This window comes from Coregonus clupeaformis, chromosome 1 (assembly GCF_020615455.1).
Source record: "Coregonus clupeaformis isolate EN_2021a chromosome 1, ASM2061545v1, whole genome shotgun sequence".
Lineage (NCBI taxonomy): Eukaryota > Metazoa > Chordata > Actinopteri > Salmoniformes > Salmonidae > Coregonus > Coregonus clupeaformis.
Window position 1 is genome coordinate 62861942 of NC_059192.1, and position 18599 is coordinate 62880540.

The 18599-nt window shown below is 42.3% G+C and overlaps 1 protein-coding gene across 3 annotated transcripts in view; it reads right to left on the bottom strand.

Annotated features, from left to right (window-relative positions):
* The window catches only part of LOC121571618 (pro-neuregulin-3, membrane-bound isoform-like), a 576634-nt gene that overhangs the window by 207436 nt on the left and 350599 nt on the right, over positions 1–18599 (bottom strand). For all 3 annotated transcript variants that reach the window (XM_041883204.2, XM_041883195.2, XM_041883186.2), the window contains exon 2: positions 2840–2969. In XM_041883204.2, coding sequence (XP_041739138.2) covers positions 2840–2969 — 130 coding nt within the window. The remainder of the gene's footprint in view (positions 1–2839; positions 2970–18599) is intronic.

An 18599-nucleotide genomic window follows, 5' to 3' on the forward strand; every position in this document is an offset into this window, starting at 1 on the left:
CTTCCGGAGACACTTGAAACCCTACCTCTTTAAGGAATACCTGGAATAGTATAACAGTAATCCTTCTAAATGACTTAAATGTAAATGTAAATGTAATAACATGTAGAAAATGCCTTTGACTTGAATTGGATTTAATTGAATTAGATTGATATTATTTTTTTAAATTACAATAATTTGTTTAAATTTGTATTGTGGATTATATATTGATGAGAAAGAGGATATGATGAGAAATATGAGAATTGCGCTTATAATTGTATATTGAAAAGAAAGAGGGAAAGAATGCAGACAAAGCTATTCCTATGCTGGAGATCCTGTCATGTTTGCAGTGACCCTGTCTTCCAGGAATAAATAAGATCTTAAAGCAAGTCCTGTGTCTGTCATCCATCTGACCAGCCAAACAGAGTTACACATACTTTCACAGTCGTTTATGATGAGGGAGGAAACGTTATTTTTTCTATTACAGCATGTTGACTGTCATTCATATTCCATTCCCCCATTTCAATGTAACATTGATAGGTTTAGGCTACTACGTGATACTCTAATAGGTTGTTACAACCTAGCCTATGAATGAAAGTTTACAACGTAGCTGCACACAGGTCGAGAGAAAATATTGAGGTGACAGACGGTGACACATGGACAGACAGTGACACATTCAATACTGCCTTGCACACTCTTGCCTGCATCTAGCTGATCTAGGGTGTAATCATTAGTCCAAGAGTTGCAAACCAGAGTTTCTATTGGACAAATTCAGGTATGTTTATCCCTGTTTCGTTACGTTTGCATCCGTTTAAGAAACATTTTTCAACAGAATCGGCAGAATGAATATTCCCCTGATCACGAATAAACACAGTTAACTTTCATAGCAGCCACATTGTATTCCTTCTCGTATCTATGCACTCTCCTCCTCTCACCCTTTCCCTTCATTTGTGGACTTCAATGCACAACACATCAGCTCTATGTGACCAGGTGAAAAAACATTTTCAAGCTAAACCATATCCTAACTGTTGCACACAGCCTACATCGTTGTCACCATATTAGCTAAAGTAACGTCCTAGTCAACATAGATAATAGAACTAATGTGTTAGTAAACCAGCTACAATCATGCAGTAACCTTACAGTCACTAAGCAGTTTAGCGTTTACACCCGCGGGCCCCGGTGGAAATATATTGATAAAACCAAAAGCTTACCTTGACTTGGGAGGGATCCAGTGTTGTGTTGGATAGTCATAGCTAGCCAGCTAACATAGTATCCCTCTGTTTGAGCCAGTTGTTTTGAGTAGGCTAAACTAGCTAGCAGCATTTGCTAGCTAAGTAAGTGAAACTGAAAGTTTAAAAAATAAGAAATCTCTCTCTCTCTCTTGCTTCTCCTTCATTTTTGAAGAAATGTATTTGTTCAAAACTGTTCAACTATTGTCTTTCTCCCACTTTGTGTCAACTACTCACCACATTTTATGCACTGCAGTGCTAGCTAGCTGTAGCGTATGCTTTCAGTACTAGATGCATTCTCTGATCCTTTGATTGGGTGGACAACATGTCAGTTCATGTTGCAAGAGCTCTTATAGGTTGGAGGACGTCCTCCGGAAGTTGTCATAATTACTGTGTAAGTCTATGGAAGGGGGTGATAACCAAGAGCCTCCTAGGTTTTGTATTGAAGTCAATGTACCAAGAGGAGGAAGGAAGCTAGCTGTCCTCCGGCTACACTATGGTGCTACCCTACAGATTGCTGTTGAGGCTACTGTCGACCTTCATTGCAAAACAGTGTGTTTTAATAAATTATTTGGTGACGTGAATATATTTAGTAAAGTTTTATCTAAAAATAATAACTTTTTAAATGTTTAGACATTTACATTTTTATGAAATTCACTGGGGAGGATGGTCCTCCCCTTCCTCCTCTGAGTAGCCTCCACTGTTTCACATAATTTCCGTGGGTGGCGCAGTTACCACTCCTCAGCATTAAAACATCAGGCCTTCAGTGACCTGGTCCTTCCAGAGTGAGGCTACATAACGGAAGTCTTTGAATAGCCAGCCTACAGGAAGTCCTCAGGTTATGATTTGGAAGGAGTTTGTTCTGGGATGCAAGTAGAGAGGCTCAGTGTTTGAACAGGCTAAGTGCCTCTGAGCAGTAGTCAAATAAGTAGGACGACTAAAACTACTTCACCAATTACCACCGTTCAAACGAGGACACTTGGTCTCTTGTTTTCTTGGTTCATCGGTTAGGATTATTAACCATTCCTCTACTCCATTGTAACTTGGGGTGGGTAACTTGTAAAGAACCTGTTGCATTGATCACTTGCACTTAGAAATGTCTTCACTGAACTGCACAATAGGTCTAAGATGTCAATCTTTTAATCACAAATGTTGCACAAGATTACAGTAACTTTCACTAAGACCACCCTGTGGGGACAAGCTTCTATAAAACTAACACATTAAATCCGACAGAAAAGGAACTCAATTCACCACAGCGGGTAAACTAGTAGAGTAACCATCAAACTGACCATCTGACAGACATGGTCACAGAATACTGTTATTATCAGTCTATAACAGTAGACTCTTTCAATCTTTCCTCTGTTAAAGATGCACTCTGGGATCTTAAGCATAACAAATTCGTAACATATTGCACAAATTGGATTCGTAACATATCAGAAGAATTGCAAAATTCGTATAATATCATACAAATTGCAAAATTCGTATCATATCACACGAAATGGATGACGTAGTACACAATTGGCTGAAATAGTACACAACAAACAGGGACCATTTATGGCTTGTGAGCACCATTTTCAAAACAACTGGCTGAAATTACACAAAAGTTTGAGAGTGCATCTTTACAGTCGTCTTACCTGCAATGTTTGTGTGGACCACTCAGCGTCTCGATGACGAAGCATTCTCCATCATTCAAGCAGTAGGCCAGGTCCTTCTCGTGACATTGCTTGAAATGCTCTGAGCGCATTTGAGGAATGGTGGGTGATGCTGCAGGGAAAATATTGATATCACAGAAAAGGGAGATGGAGAAAGAGAAAAAATAAAGAGATAATGTTAGTAAAGAAAATAACAAGGAACACATTTCATCAGTTCACATTCAAATCAAAACGTTAAGACATATATTTCCTATGCCTATCCAAGACTAAGTTGTAAACGGACATGCATACCATGTGTCATAACTGCAATGTGTAAGACTCAAAAAGGTACTCTAAGAACAGACAGAAAAAAATGCCCAACAAATTCCCCAGAAATGCACAGTAAGGCCACACCCTGCACTGCTGCAGCAGGAGTAGCCATGTGAGTGTTTTCCTATTAGTCTCCTCTGCAGGTTTCATTACTGTAGAAGTGACAGTGGACGTGCTGTAAAACACTGTATGTAAAGTTAATACAAAGACCAGAGTGTTTGCTTAGCTCCTGGTACGTCACTGAGAGATGAATGAGGGATGCTGATAATCTGTCCTGCTGTGATTAATACTGGAAGGTCTGCAGCGTTTGGGAACTTGACTCCTCAAAATGATTAATAACACCAAGCCTGGTGTACACAGAGCCTACACTGTGGTGAGAATATCAACTTTGCCTAACTGATGACAGTCCTATTAAAATGCTAGGCCATGCCACAATGGTCCTTCATACATGGGGAGTTAGCCTAGCTAAACCGGGGTTGAGCCATGCTGTTGTGTTTTTCATTTCACATATGCTGACAGTACACATTAACCAACATTTCACAATACAAATCCATGTAAATGCGCTGGAGTTACGTAGCTCTGGAGCTAATTTATATATTTAGTCCAGCAATCCGTTGTCAATTGATAGCGGACCTAGGTTCAGATAGTATTTGTTTTCTTTCAATTATATTCACTGCGCTTGATTGAGCTTGTGTGGCGCTATATAACCAACAAATTATTTTAAAAAAGTGCAAAACCCACCCATATTGCACTTCAGACTGCCTCAATGAAACATTCAAAGTATTTTAAACAAAACAGCTCCCAAGGCTATAGCTCATCACATCAGGTCTGATTGATAGAGGAAAGGAGTTGGGGAGTTGAGTTGTCTGTCTGTCTGTCTGTCTGTCTGTCTGTCTGTCTGTCTGTCTGTCTGTCTGTCTGTCTGTCTGTCTGTCTGTCTGTCTGTCTGTCTGTCTGTCTGTCTGTCTGTCTGTCTGTCTGTCTGTCTGTCTGTCTGTCTGTCTGTCTGTCTGTGTGTGTGTATGTGTGTGCATGTGCGTGTGTGTATGGATTAGGTCTGGTAGGTGAGGCAGTAATGAAGCTAACAATTATGGTAATTAGATGTAAGGGGCCGAGGTCAAAGAATCAGTTCCTGTATTTTGCATGAGTTTCCGATGGGTCAGAAATACAGTAAAGTCAAATTATGCTGTTGTTCTATAGGGGAAGGAGGGTAGATTCAGAAAGGGCTGTCATTAACACTGAATAAATCTTATAACGACAGCCAGCTTACAGTTGAAGTCGGAAGTTTACATACACTTAGGTTGGAGTAATTAACACTCGTTTTTCAACCAATCCACAAATTTCTTGTTAACAAACTATAGTTTTGGCAAGTCGGTTAGGACATCTACATTGTGTATGACACAAGTAATTTTTCCAACAATTGTTTACAGACAGATTATTTCACTTATAATTCACTGTATCACAATTGCAGTGGGTCAGAAGTTTACATACACTAAGTTGACTGTGCCTTTAAACAGCTTGGAAAATTCCAGAAAATGATGTCATTGCTTCAGAAGTTTCTGATAGGCTAATTGACATAATTTGAGTCAACTGGAGGTGTACCTGTGGATGTATTTCAAGGCCTACCTTCAAACTCAGTGCCTCTTTGCTTGACATCATGGGAAAATCAAAATAAATCAGCCAAGACCTCAGAAAGTTTTTTTGTAGACCTCCACAAGTCTGGTTCATCCTTGCGAGCAATTTCCAAATGCCTGAAGGTACCACGTTCATCTGTACAAACAATAGTACGGAAGTATTAATACCATGGGACACGCAGCCGTCATACCGCTCAGGAAGGAGACGCGTTCTGTCTCCTAGAGATGAACGTATTTTGGTGCGAAAAGTGCAAATCAATCCCAGAACAACAGCAAATGACCTTGTGAAGATGCTGGAGGAAACGGGTACAAAGGTATCCATATCCACAGTAAAACAAGTCCTATATCGACATAACCTGAAAAGCCGCTCAGCAAGGAAGAAGCCACTGCTCCAAAACCGCCATAAAAATGCAAGACTATGGTTTGCAACTGCACATGGGTACAAAGATTGTGCTTTTTGGAGAAATGTCCTCTGGTCTGATGAAACAAAATAGAACTGTTTGGCCATAATGACCATCGTTATGTTTGGAGGAAAAAGGGGCAGGCTTGAAAGCCAAAGAACACTATCCCAACCGTGAAGCACGGGGGTGGCAGCATCATGCTGTGGGGGTGCTTTGCTGCAGGAGGGACTGGTGCACTTCACAAAAATAGATGGCATCATGAGGAAGGAAAATTATGTGGATATATTGAAGCAACATCTCAAGACATCAGTCAGGAAGTTAAAGCTTGGTCGCAAATGGGTCTTCCAAATGGACAATGACCCCAAGCATACTTCCAAAGTTGTGGCAAAATGGCTTAAGGACAACAAAGTCAAGGTATTGGAGTGGCCATCACAAAGCCCTGACCTCAATCCTATAGAAAATGTGTGGGCAGAACTGAAAAAGCGTGTGCGAGCAAGGAGGCCTACAAACCTGATTCAGTTACACCAGTTCTGTCAGGAGGAATGGGCCAAAATTCACCCAACTTATCGTGGAAAGCTTGTGGAAGGCTACCCGAACTTTTTGACCCAAGTTAAACAATTTAAAGGCAATGCTACCAAATACTAATTGAGTGTATGTAAACTTCTGACCCACTGGGAATGTGATGAAAGAAATGACGCTGAAATAAATCATTCTCTACTATTATTCTGACATTTCACATTCTTAAAATAAAGTGGTGATCCTAACTGACCTAAGACAGGGAATTTTACTAGGATTAAATGTCAGGAATTGTGAAAAACAGAGTTTAAATGTATTTGGCTAAGGTGTATGTAAACTTCCGACTTCAACTGTACATATCCATGTCCTTTTAAAAGCAATGCTTTGTGTTGCTCCAACATCATGGTAACACTATGTCCCCTGGGCCTTGCCTGAGAGTCCTTTACATTGGCTCTGGTTGTGTTATATTTTGATTCCCTGGCGTTAAAAGAGATATAATAGAGGGTGAAGAGCACTTCCCTTTCTGTGCCAGCTATAGCGAAGCATTCTTACTGGAGATGTTCCCTTCTTTGTAACAACACACCCAGTGAAATGAGCCCCAGTTCCTCAGGATGGCATACACTCTGCATAATAAATAAATACACAATGAGTAACGATAACTTGGATATATAGACGGGGTATCAGTACCAAGTCAATGTGCAGGGGTACAAGGTAATTGAGGTAGATATGTACATTTAACTAGGAATAAGGTGACAGATAATAAACAGTAGCAGCAGCGTATGTGATGAGTAAAACAAGTTTGTGCAAAAAGGGTCAAGGCAGATAGATATTAGCGAAATAGCTACCCGGACAAACTATTTAGCAGTCTTAAGGCTTGGGGGTAGGAGCTGTTCAGGGTCCTGTTGGTTCAATACTTAGTGCATCGGTACCGCTTGACTTGGGTGCCTGGAGTCTTTTGGAGGATCTGAGGGCCCATGCCAAATCATTTAAGCCTCCTGAAGGGGAAGAGGCATTGCCATACCCTCTCCACAACTGTGTTGGTGTGTGTGGACCATGATAGATCCTTAGTGATGTGGACACACCGAGGAACATGAAGCTCTTGACCCTCTTCACTACAGCCCCATCAATGTGAATGAGGGCGTGCTCGGCTCTCTGTTTCCGGTCATCCACAATCAGCTCCTTTGTCTTGCTAACGTTGAGGGAGAGGTTTTTGTCCTGGCACCACACTGCCAGGTCTCTGACCTCCTCCTTATAGGCTGTCTCATCGTTGTCGGTTATCAGGGTTAACACCATCGTGTTGTCAGCTAAATTAATGATGGTGTTGGAGTCGTGCACGGCCAAGCAGTCGTGGGTGAACAGGGAGTACAGGAGGAAACTAAGCATGCACCCCTGAGGTGCCCCCGTGTTGAGGGTCAGCGGGGTGGATGTGTTGTTGCCTACCTTCACCACCTGGAGGTGGCCCGTCAGGAAGTCCAGGATCCAGTTGCAGAGGGACATGATGAGCTTGAAGGGTACTATGGTGTTGAACGCTGAGCTGTAGTCATTGAACAGCTTCTCAAGTAGGCGTTCCTCTTGTCCAGGTGGGCAATGGAAGTGTGGAGTGCAATAGAGTTTGCATCATCTGTGGATCTGTTGGGGCGGTATACAAATTGGAGTGGGTCCAGGATGTCTGGGATGATGGTGTTGATGTGAGCCATGACCAGCCTTTCAAAGTATTTCATGGCTACATATTGTATGTGAGTGCTATGGAGCGGTAATCATTTAGACAGGTTACCTTGGCGTTTTTGGGCACATGTACTATGGTTGACTGCTTGAAACATGTATTTATTACAGACTGGGTCAGTGAGAGGTTGACATTGTCAGTGAAGACACACCAGCTGGTCAGCGCATGATCTCAGTACGCATCCTGGTAATCCGTCTGGCTCTGCGGAGAGCATGATCACACAGTTGTCCGGAACAGCTGGTGCTCTCATGCATGGTTCAATGTTGCTTGCCTCAAAGTGCGCATAGAAGGCATTTAGCTCGTCTGGTAGGCTCGCTTCAATGGGCAGCTCGTAAGTGTCACTGTGGGGACGACATCATCAACACACTTATTAATGAAACCGGTGACTGATGTGGTAAACTCCTCAATACCATTGGATGAATCCCAGAACTGTCTGTGCTAACAAAACAGTCCTGTAGCTTAGCATCCGCTTCATCAGACCACTTCGGTATTTAGTGCTTCACTGGTACTTCCTGTTTGAGTTTTTGCTTGTAAGCAGGAATCAGGAGGATAAAGTTATGGTCAGATTTGCCAAATGGAGGGAAAGGGAGAGCTTTGCATGCATTCTGTGTGTGGAGTAACACATGACATGCTGGCAGAAATGAGGTAAGACGGATTTCAGTTTTCCTGCATTAAAATCACCAGCCACTAGGAGCATTGCTTATGGATAAGCATTTTCTTGTTTGCTTATGGCCCTATACAGCTCATTTAGCGCGGTCTTAGTGCCAGCATCAGTTTGTGGTGGTAAATCGACAGCTACAAAAATGATAGATGAAAATTATCTTGGTAAATAGTATGGTAAATAGTATGGTCTACAGCTTATCATTCAGTGTTCTAACTCAGGCTAGCAGAACCTCAAGATGTCCTTAATATTAGAGATTGAGCACCAGCTGTTGTTAAAGGGATACTTCGGGCTTTTGGCAATGATGCCCTTTATCTGCTTCCCCAGAGTCAGATGAACTCATGGATACCATGTTTATGTCTCTGTGTCCAGTATGAAGGAAGTTAGAGGTAGTTTCACGAGCCAATGCTAACTAGCATTAGCACAATGAATAGAAGTCTATGGTTATCTTCATCCAAATCGAGGTTAGTGAATGCTGTTCTGATGTCCAGAAGCTATTTTCCATCATAGGAAACAATGGCGGAAACATTATGTACAAAAATAGTTAAGATCGGCGCAAAACAACACACAAAATAGTGGTCAAGAGCCCGTAAAACATCTGCTCTTCTATTGCTTAAGTAGCCAACATCCGTGAAGGACACTTGAGAGCCTCTACTGTTTTAATCAACATAAACCTGATTTAGCACTTGGCTTGTTGGGTATTCAGCATCTCAAACTGCCAAGCATGACAGCAGTTTTGCAGTTTTTTTTGTATCTTTGTAATGAATTATGGAGATGTCACGACTCTTTGAAAGAAAGTCCGGCATTCAAGGACAGATGATTTCATAAGGAGACAGCTGCCTGTCAATCTCAGAGGAACCCAAGCGACATCTGGGAAATCACTGAGGAGAGTCCCTCCCATCAGATCCATACACCATTACTAGGAAATGGATAACACACATTTCCACTCTTGCCTCCTATTTGTTTTCCCCTTTAGCGGAAGGCCCAGCTCCTTCAGTCTCGATTTCTCTTTTTCTGGGAGTGTGTAAGTGTGTAAGTGTTGTGTAAGTGTTGTGCGAGGATGTGTTGGAGGAGTTTAAGGGATGAGATCCTGTGGGCACCATGGTTATAGCGTCCTTCAAAATTGACGTTCCCCCAGAGTGCATTGCTTGGCAGGCTGACTGATAGTGAAGGTCGCTGTGTATTGATCGCCCAAGGAACAGAGAGCAGAACAACAACACAAAAGGAACTAGGACAACAAACCAAACAGGATACAATGTATCCTGCAGTGAAATACTTGTGCTAGCAGGAATGCCCTGTACTGTACTCTCAGCACTTTATCCTCTTCTGTGACACACCAGAGTCAGTGATGTATGACAGGTATTCCGTCTGATGACGCACGTTGCTTCTGTCTAAAGAGGTTACTGTACATACGTAGGTGATACCAGCAAACAGAAACTCATGCAGCTTTCATTTAAAAAAGGGGATGGTTAGATGGGTGTTCCCTGTGGGCAAAGGAACAACCTATATTACTTCTGTTTTAGGCTGCTTACTGTTTAGTTTCATAACAGTAGAACATCTTAATGGTTATGGCTTTGGTCTAAACCCTTTTCATGACCCATGAGTCTCATTGTATCAAATAATTTCACATCTCAAAGGACAACATTAGCTCAATAGTAGTCTCAAGACAACGACTCAAGTACAAAAACGAATAATTCGTTGTTGTTGTTTTTTTACAGATATGTTACATTGATACACACCTTAGGGTTAGGGTTCCCACACGGCCATATCTTTATGTTACAGAGAGTTTATGGAAGATAGACGGAAGACAGAGGGACCACCTGTGCTAATTAGCTATCTATCATGCTCCGAACACCTGTGTGTAATGGAAGAAGGCTGCCAGAAACGTGTTGTCGCTGAAAAATACTGTTGGCTGAAATTATTTTCATGTGATTTGAAAGGAAAGGGCTTTATGTTTCTAGAACCGTACTGCAATTTATAATTTATTCATATTTAGATGGAGTATTTGGCTGTTTTGGCTGCCAGAGCCAGTCTACCTCTGAAGATATCATATAAGGTCCGTGGACCTTAAGGAGTAATGGTAGGCTCCTTAAGAATACATATTGGGCTACCCCACAATGGACCTGCTTCTGCTAATGGAGTGACAAGCTAGCTAAGGATGGAGGTAAAAAGGAAAAAGTGATCGGATTGTTTAATTCAAGCTAATAAATGGAGACAAACAAAGCTACAATTGTGGTATATCTAGGACAAATGGACAATTTTGATAGCACCATAGAAGATTAGGCTACATATATTGAGACTTGAGCAGTATTTATTGGCTAACAAGATAGCTAAGAGATGAAAGGAAAGTGCAGGTACTTCTCAGTGTAATGGGAGCAAAAATACACTGCTCAAAAAAATAAAGGGAACACTTAAACAACACAATGTAACTCCAAGTCAATCACACTTCTGTGAAATCAAACTGTCCACTTAGGAAGCAACACTGATTGACAATACATCTCACATGCTGTTGTGCAAATGGAATAGACAACAGGTGGAAATTATAGGCAATTAGCAAGATAAAGGACTGGTTAAAGGTGGTGACCACAGACCACTTCTCAGTTCCTATGCTTCCTGGCTGATGTTTTGGTCACTTTTGATGCTGGCGGTGCTTTCACTCTAGTGGTAGCATGAGACGGAGTCTACAACCCACACAAGTGGCTCAGGTAGTGCAGCTCATCCAGGATGGCACATCAATGCAAGCTGTGGCAATAAGGTTTGCTGTGTCTGCCAGCGTAGTGTCCAGAGCATGGAGGCGCTACCAGGAGACAGGCCAGTACATCAGGAGAAGTGGAGGAGGCCGTAGGAGGGCAACAACCCAGCAGCAGGACCGCTACCTCCACCTTTGTGCAAGGAAGAGCAGGAGGAGCACTGCCAGAGCCCTGCAAAATGACCTCCAGCAGGCCACAAATGTGCATGTGTCTGCTCAAATGGTCAGAAACAGACTCCATGAGGGTGGTATGAGGGCCCGACGTCCACAGGTGGGGGTTGTGCTTACAGCCCAACACCGTGCAGGACGTTTGGCATTTGCCAGAGAACACCAAGATTGGCAAATTCGCCACTGGCGCCCTGTGCTCTTCACAGATGAAAGCAGGTTCACACTGAGCACGTGACAGACGTGACAGAGTCTGGAGACGCCGTGGAGAATGTTCTGCTGCTTGCAATATCCTCCAGCATGACCGGTTTGGCGGTGGGTCAGTCATGGTGTGGGGTGGCATTTCTTTGGGGGGCCGCACAGCCCTCCATGTGCTCGCCAGAGGTAGCCTGACTGCCATTAGGTACCGAGATAAGATCCTCAGACCCCTTGTGAGACCATATGCTGGTGCGGTTGGCCCTGGGTTCCTCCTAATGCAAGACAATGCTAGACCTCATGTGGCTGGAGTGTGTCAGCAGTTCCTGCAAAAGGAAGGCATTGATGCTATGGACTGGCCCGCCCATTCCCCAGACCTGAATCCAATTGAGCACATCTGGGACATCATGTCTCGCTCCATCCACCAACGTCACGTTGCACCACAGACTGTCCAGGAGTTGGCGGATGCTTCAGTCCAGGTCTGGGAGGAGATCCCTCAGGAGACCATCCACCACCTCATCAGGATTATGCCCAGACGTTGTAGGGAGGTCATACAGGCACGTGGAGGCCACATACACTACTGAGCCTCATTTTGACTTGTTTTAAGGACATTACATCAAAGTTGGATCAGCCTGTAGTGTGGTTTTCCACTTAAATTTTGAGGGTGACTCCAAATCCAGACCTCCATGGGTTGATACATTTGATTTCCATTGATAATTTTTGTGTGATTTTGTTGTCAGCACATTCAACTATGTAAAGAAAAAAGTATTTAATAAGATTATTTCATTTTATTTTTTTGAGCAGTGTATATAACTATGTAGCCTTACAGCCCCGATAAAGCCAGCAGAGAAAACCTTCAAAGAGATTGTATATGTGTTACAGACTCACCTGAATCCGAAGCCGCTGGTCATAGCCAAACATTTCCGAAACTTTTCCGAAACGGAATCAGTTTAAGCTAGATATTTGTTTTGCATTGGATGCATCTACCGCATCCGCGGATGACGCTCTCTTCCGCGTCTGCGGTGAAAGGTGGCCGAGCTACAGTGGTCTTTGTTAGACCATGAGACATCCCGAAAATTGGTCTTCTCACGAAAACGTCTGTAGCGGCTGAACGGGTTGACCTAATATTATGATACCTCTATGGAAAGATGAGACTCTCAGGAACACAATGGTGTTCTCCGTTTTTGCTCTTCCGACCCCCACAAGCTTCACGGGACTCGTCTGAAGTTGATACTGCAGATCTGCCAACTTCTGTCTGTAGAGTGTGTTTTGCTCTCGGATGAACACAAGGCTCACAAGACTCGTCTGAAGGTACCCCAGTACAAGTTAAATGTATATATTGAACTACTTCAGTGCCTAAAATAAGGGGTTAAATTGTTGTCAAAACTAATTTCCTTTAGATTTTTTTAGGGACTATCTGTTGTTCCATGTCGTGAATCTGTTAATCAACACTTTTTCTATGGCCTAATAGCAGTAAGGCCAAATTCAATACGTTTTTAATATAAACTACCGGTCAAACGTCATCAAGGCAAAGGGTGGCTATTTGAAGAATCTCAAATATAAAATATATTTCTATTTGTTTAACACTTTTTTGGTTACTACATGATTCCATATGTGTTATTTCATAGTTTTGAGTTTTGATGTCTTCACTATTATTCTGCAATGTAGAAAATAGTAAAAATAAAGAAAAACCCTTGAATGAGTAGGTGATTCTAAAACTTTTGACCGGTAGTGTATTTTTTTGATACCTTAAGGGGTCTTAACATTTTAAGTCAAATAGCTAAATGATCCTTGGTATGACCATCTAAAAACAATTCCATATGTTAGCTTAGTACTGTTTTGAACAGAATATGGGCTTTATTCAATCTGTAAATCTGAAGCGTTACAGATTCTGTGATAGAAATGTAGCATTTACTGTGAATGCAGTTTCTGCTAAAGCAGGAACATTGCCTTTAAATTTCAATCACGCTGTGAAGCTGAACTTCTGTGATGTGAATTAAATAGACCCCTAGATTACACTATTTAGAATAAGCAGCCAGCTCACGAAAGAACGAGTGCACTAGGGAGAACGCAACATGCATGCATATGCAATAAGTAAAAACACATTATCTAACTTTTTTTTTTTTTTTTCATTTAGCAGACGCTCTTATCCAGAGCAACTTACAGTTATTTTTATTTATTTTTCATACTGGCCCCCTGTGGGAAACAAACCCACAACCCTGGCGTTGCAAACACCATGCTCTACCAACTGAGCTACATCCCTGCCGGCCATTCCCTCCCCTACCATGGACAACACTGGGCCAATTGTGCACCGCCCCATGGATCTCCCGGTCGCAGCCAGCTACGACAGAGCCTGGATTCAAACCAGGATCTCTAGTGGCACAGCTAGCACTGCGATGCAGTGCCTTAGACCACTGCGCCACTCAGTAGACATAATGTTACAATGCATGATGCACTAGCCAGTTAACTTTCATTCTGAAATAATTTCATATTTCTGAGTAAGTCAGATATTACTTTAGAAACTTGAAATTGGCATTGGAGCTACCTATTTTTAAGAATTACTGTAGTTGGCTAATTCAGTTGATCATGCTTTGTGATACACCCGGTTTTATGCTGTTTTAGTCCACACAACATGTCGCCCTGTCACTTACAGTAGAACCTTATAAACAACATCAGGGGGAAACAATAAAATTGACCATACTTTTTTTCCTACAAGAGCCGCGATGAGAAGGTTCTTACTAGTGTATCCCTTCGACTCTTGTTGGATGTAGTTGTTCGGTTTATCAGGTCCCAGGCACCCATGACTGTTATGATTATTTATTTACAAGTTAATTACAATTTGCTTTTTGCTTTAGCGCCATCTGTACCTGATAGAGCAGATCTAGTCTCACGTGTGGAAGTAAGCCTTCTGTCATGAGAGACTCATTGGGAAGAGGAGACTAGAGCAGACCCAGAAGTTCTGACTGAACAGACGCACATTTGAGCACCCCAGGACAGTCCATTTACTCCAGCTGCTGATTGTTTCGGCTGTTCTGCCTGTGGCTAACCTGTTCACCGGTAGTGCTACCTTGTCCTGGACCTGCTGTTTCGACTGTCTCCCGCCCTCTCCCTCTCACCCTCTCTCTCTCGTGCTCTCTGTCTCTCTCTCTCTCTCTGTCTCCCTCTCTCTCGCTCTCACTCTCTCTCTGCGTCCCCCTCTCTCTCTCTTTCTCTCTCTACCGCACCTGCTGTCTCGACCTCTGAATGCTTGGCTATGAAAAGCCAAGTGACATTTACTCCTGAGGTGCTGACCTGTTGCACCCTTTATAACCACTGTGATTATTATTTGACCCTGATGGTCATCTATGGTCATCTATGTATGATTAAACATCTTGAAGAACGATCTAGCCTTAATGGCCATGTACTATTATAATCTCCACCCGGCACAGCCAGAAGAGGAATGGCCACCCCTGAGAGCCTGGTTCCTCTCTAGGTTTCTTCCTAGGTTCCAGCCTTTCTAGGGAGTTTTTCCTAGCCACAGTGCTTCTACATCTGCATTCCTTGTTCTCTGGGGTTTTAGGCTCGGTTTCTGTATAAGCACTTTGTGACAACAGCTGATGTAAAAAGGACTTTATAAATACATTTTATTGATTGATTGATTTTGTGCTGTTATAATTTATGCTATGAAATCCTGCGATTTCATCGTGGATGAAATCCTGCGATTCCATTGGGATGCAATCCTGCGATTTCATTGCGGCAGTTCCCCCTCATAGTAAATAGCTGGCTAAACAATCGAAGCAATGGTCGCATGACCTATGCGGCCACGGATGCGGAGCTGGCAGTCACTGAGGGGAAGAGTAGTAAGTACCTGAACAGATTGTTTTGAACAATATATTTTTGAAACAGGAACATTTACACATTTACAACACTTTTATGAGCATTTAAAACAATCCATGATTTATATGGTATATCTATTTTTTTAATATATATTTTATACTTTTTTGACCAATCACAAGTGGGGCGCCGCCCCTAACGCCCTTATCGGCGAGCCGCCGCTGATAAGAATGCTCACACATTGAAAATTGCCATATCGATGGAAACTGCCACAAAAGATGCACCCGACGTCAAGAGAAATCATGACCCTGCCGATTGCTGGTTTAAAGGCAAAGACTGTAGACCTGGGGTAGGCAACCCTGTTCCTGGAGTGCTGCAGGTACTGCAGGATTTTGTTCCAAATACACACCACACCTGACCAACTGAGCCAATTGATCAGTTCAATGATTGCCAAATTCAACACCTGAGCTGTGTTCGAATACTCATACTAACCGCACTAACCATACTATTTGTGATGTAAATTGAGTATATAGTATGCTTATTTGTCATAGTATGGATATAATTAGTATGCCAAAAAGATCACGGATGTCGTACTACATTCGCCAAAATACAAAGTATACAAGCAGTGGACACTATTTCCGTGCTTTTAGGGCCCATAATGCAATTTTTCAGAAAATGGGCGTGGCTTCACAACGCTTTCAGATTTGAAGAAAATGGCAGAAAATATGCAGTCGAAGTCCAACGAGAGCGGATACAAATTCATTTCTTTAACTAATTATGACAAATGTTAAGAAAATATTGAGCAATGTAATAAAGTAATGACTTTTGTTGGCTGACAATTTCTTAGCTACGCTATCCTTACAAACCGCATAGCATATCCTTACAGCAGTGTGTACCGGTATGTTAGCTAGCTACCTAACGTTAATTGGCTACTAATACATCGAACTTGCCAGTATATTAACTATATGCTATCTAACTAACTACCCAACGTTTATTGACTTGATTATTCCCATCATTCTTAGTTTAGCTAAGTGGTATAGTCGTTGTGCGTTCTCAATGGACATTCAGGTGCGTTCGTAAATTCGCTCTGGCAATCTACTCCGATTTCAGAGCACTCTCGTCTGAGTGTACCTGTGCCAGAGCGCAGAATAACTGATGAATTTACGAACACGCAACACCAGTTGAATATGACCGGTGTCAGTAAACGTCGGCAAAAAAGCGTAATTAAATTGTTGCCAGCACAACAGTTACAGTCACCAACGCTATGCATAACATGAAAACTGCCTAACAAGCTCTGATAGCGCGAGTAAAATGGTCAGAGTGAGGTGTTCTCTCATTTGTGTCTGGCAGTAGCTAGCAAGTTAGCCAGTTAGCTTGGGTGCTTGACTGCCGTTGTGAGGTCAGAAAGCTCAAATCAACCCTACCCCTCAGCCAGAGCGTCCAGTGACACTGCCTGGCAGTGTGCACTCTGAATTCTGAGCGCACTCTGGCACTCCAGATTTAATTTAGTAACACACCCGAAGTATTAAAATGTCTAGCTAGTAATTTGTTATGCTAACAAGCTTGCAAGAGGTTGCATAGCAACAGCATCAACTTCCGGTAGACAGGCAAAGAGCTAGTACGCTCAACTGAAAGGATACCGTTAGTTTACAGTATACTAAAATGAACTAATAGAATATAGTATGTAGTATATACTCATTAAGTATGTAGCATACAGTATGTTAGTATGGGTATTCGAACACTGCTCTGGTCTTCCAGGTCGGTTAAATCAAAAACATGAAGTGCCTACGGCACTCCAGGACCAGGGTTGCCTACCCCTGCTGTAGACAATGTAATAAAATAGGACACATACAGAACATTTGCAAATCAAAGCAGAGTGATAAAAAGTCACACAAAACAGGAAAGAAAGACATAAATGTGCATCAGGTTACTGAAACTGATTCAAATGACTGTGATGAATAAGACTTGTCTTGAACTTTTCTCTCTTAAAGAGACAGATCGCAAAATAATCTGAGTGACACCTGAGATAGAGGGGCTGGAGCTAAAAATTGAACTAGACACAGGATCAGCTCTGTCTGTCGTCTCAACCAAGGACTACAAGGAAAACTTCCCAAATGTGAAACTGAAACCTAGCTCAATGTTAAAAACATACAAAGGTGCGAAAATCCCTCCAATGGAAAAACTCAAAGTGAATGTGTAACACGACAACAAAAGACACACTTTGGAGTGGTATGTGCTACAAAAAGGAGGTGTATCTTTGTTTAGACGGGAATGGCTGAGGAGCATTCAGCTTAACTGGCAGTCAATAAAGGCAATGCAAATCACTTCAAAACAGAGCAGCCACTCTACAGACGAAAGACTAACACAGCTATTGTCTCAGTCAGCACAGGGGTTCCAAGACCGAATAGGCACCCTGAAATACATCATAGCACAGATCATACTCGAGGACAACGTGAAACCAAAGTTTCACAAGGCTAATTCTGTACCGTACACCATCGGCCCCAAGGTCGAGGCAAAGCTCCAGCAGGAAGATTAAATCATTCTCTCCAAAGTTAACTGGTCTGACTGGGCAACACCCATTGTGCCCGTAATTTAAAAAAAGACTGGGGCCTTTTACACATCTGTGGTGATTTCAAGGTCACAGTCAATCCTGTACTGCAGGCAGAACAGTACCCGCTGCCACAGATAGAGGATATCTTTGCGTAACTGACAGGTGGCAAGTGTTTCTCAAAGATTGATCTGGCTCAATCGTACCTGCAGATGGAAATGGAGGACTCATCACAAAATTATCTCACAACCAACACACACAAGGGCCTTTACCAGTACAACCATCTGTTTTTTGGAGTCTCGATTGCCCCAGCGATATGGCAACGAGCCATGGACCAAGTCCTCCAGGGCATTCCTGGCACACAGTGCTATCTGGACGATATCATCGTGACAGGAGCTGATGACGACGAACTTCTGGCGAAACTACACAGTAAAATCGCAAGAGTTAATTCAACTCCTATGGAGTCAAATGTAGCACTATTTTGGGGTTTATATTGTCCCACCCCCATTTCGTGTTAAAACTACTCTGGTCTCGGTGTTGATATTTTGGGAGTTAAAACGAGTAAATATCCAACTCACAGAGAGTTGCTTAAATTGAACTCCAATTCCCATTTTACAATTTTCAGTGACGTTTTTAATCAACTCCCTTGCCATTTTACGCTTTTCTGTGTTGTTTTGAATTACCGATCAACTCCAGCAGAGTACATTTCTCTTTCGGTTAACTTCATTTGAGTTATAAGGGTGTTGTATTGAATATTTCTTAAAGTGTCACATTATAGTAGTTTGCAATTTGATATCAAATCTCTGTTAGATCCAACTTGCAGGAAGATATCTAGCACTTTCACATTACCCACAACCTGCATTTAGAATTCCTGTCAGAGTATGGGGAAAATGGGGTATGGGGAAAAAATACATTACATGGAGACTACCTACACCATGTAAAAAGGAACAACTACTTCATTAACAGTTTTGTAAATTCAACCACACATTTTACATTTTGGATTGGTTTATAAAAATGTATGATTCTTA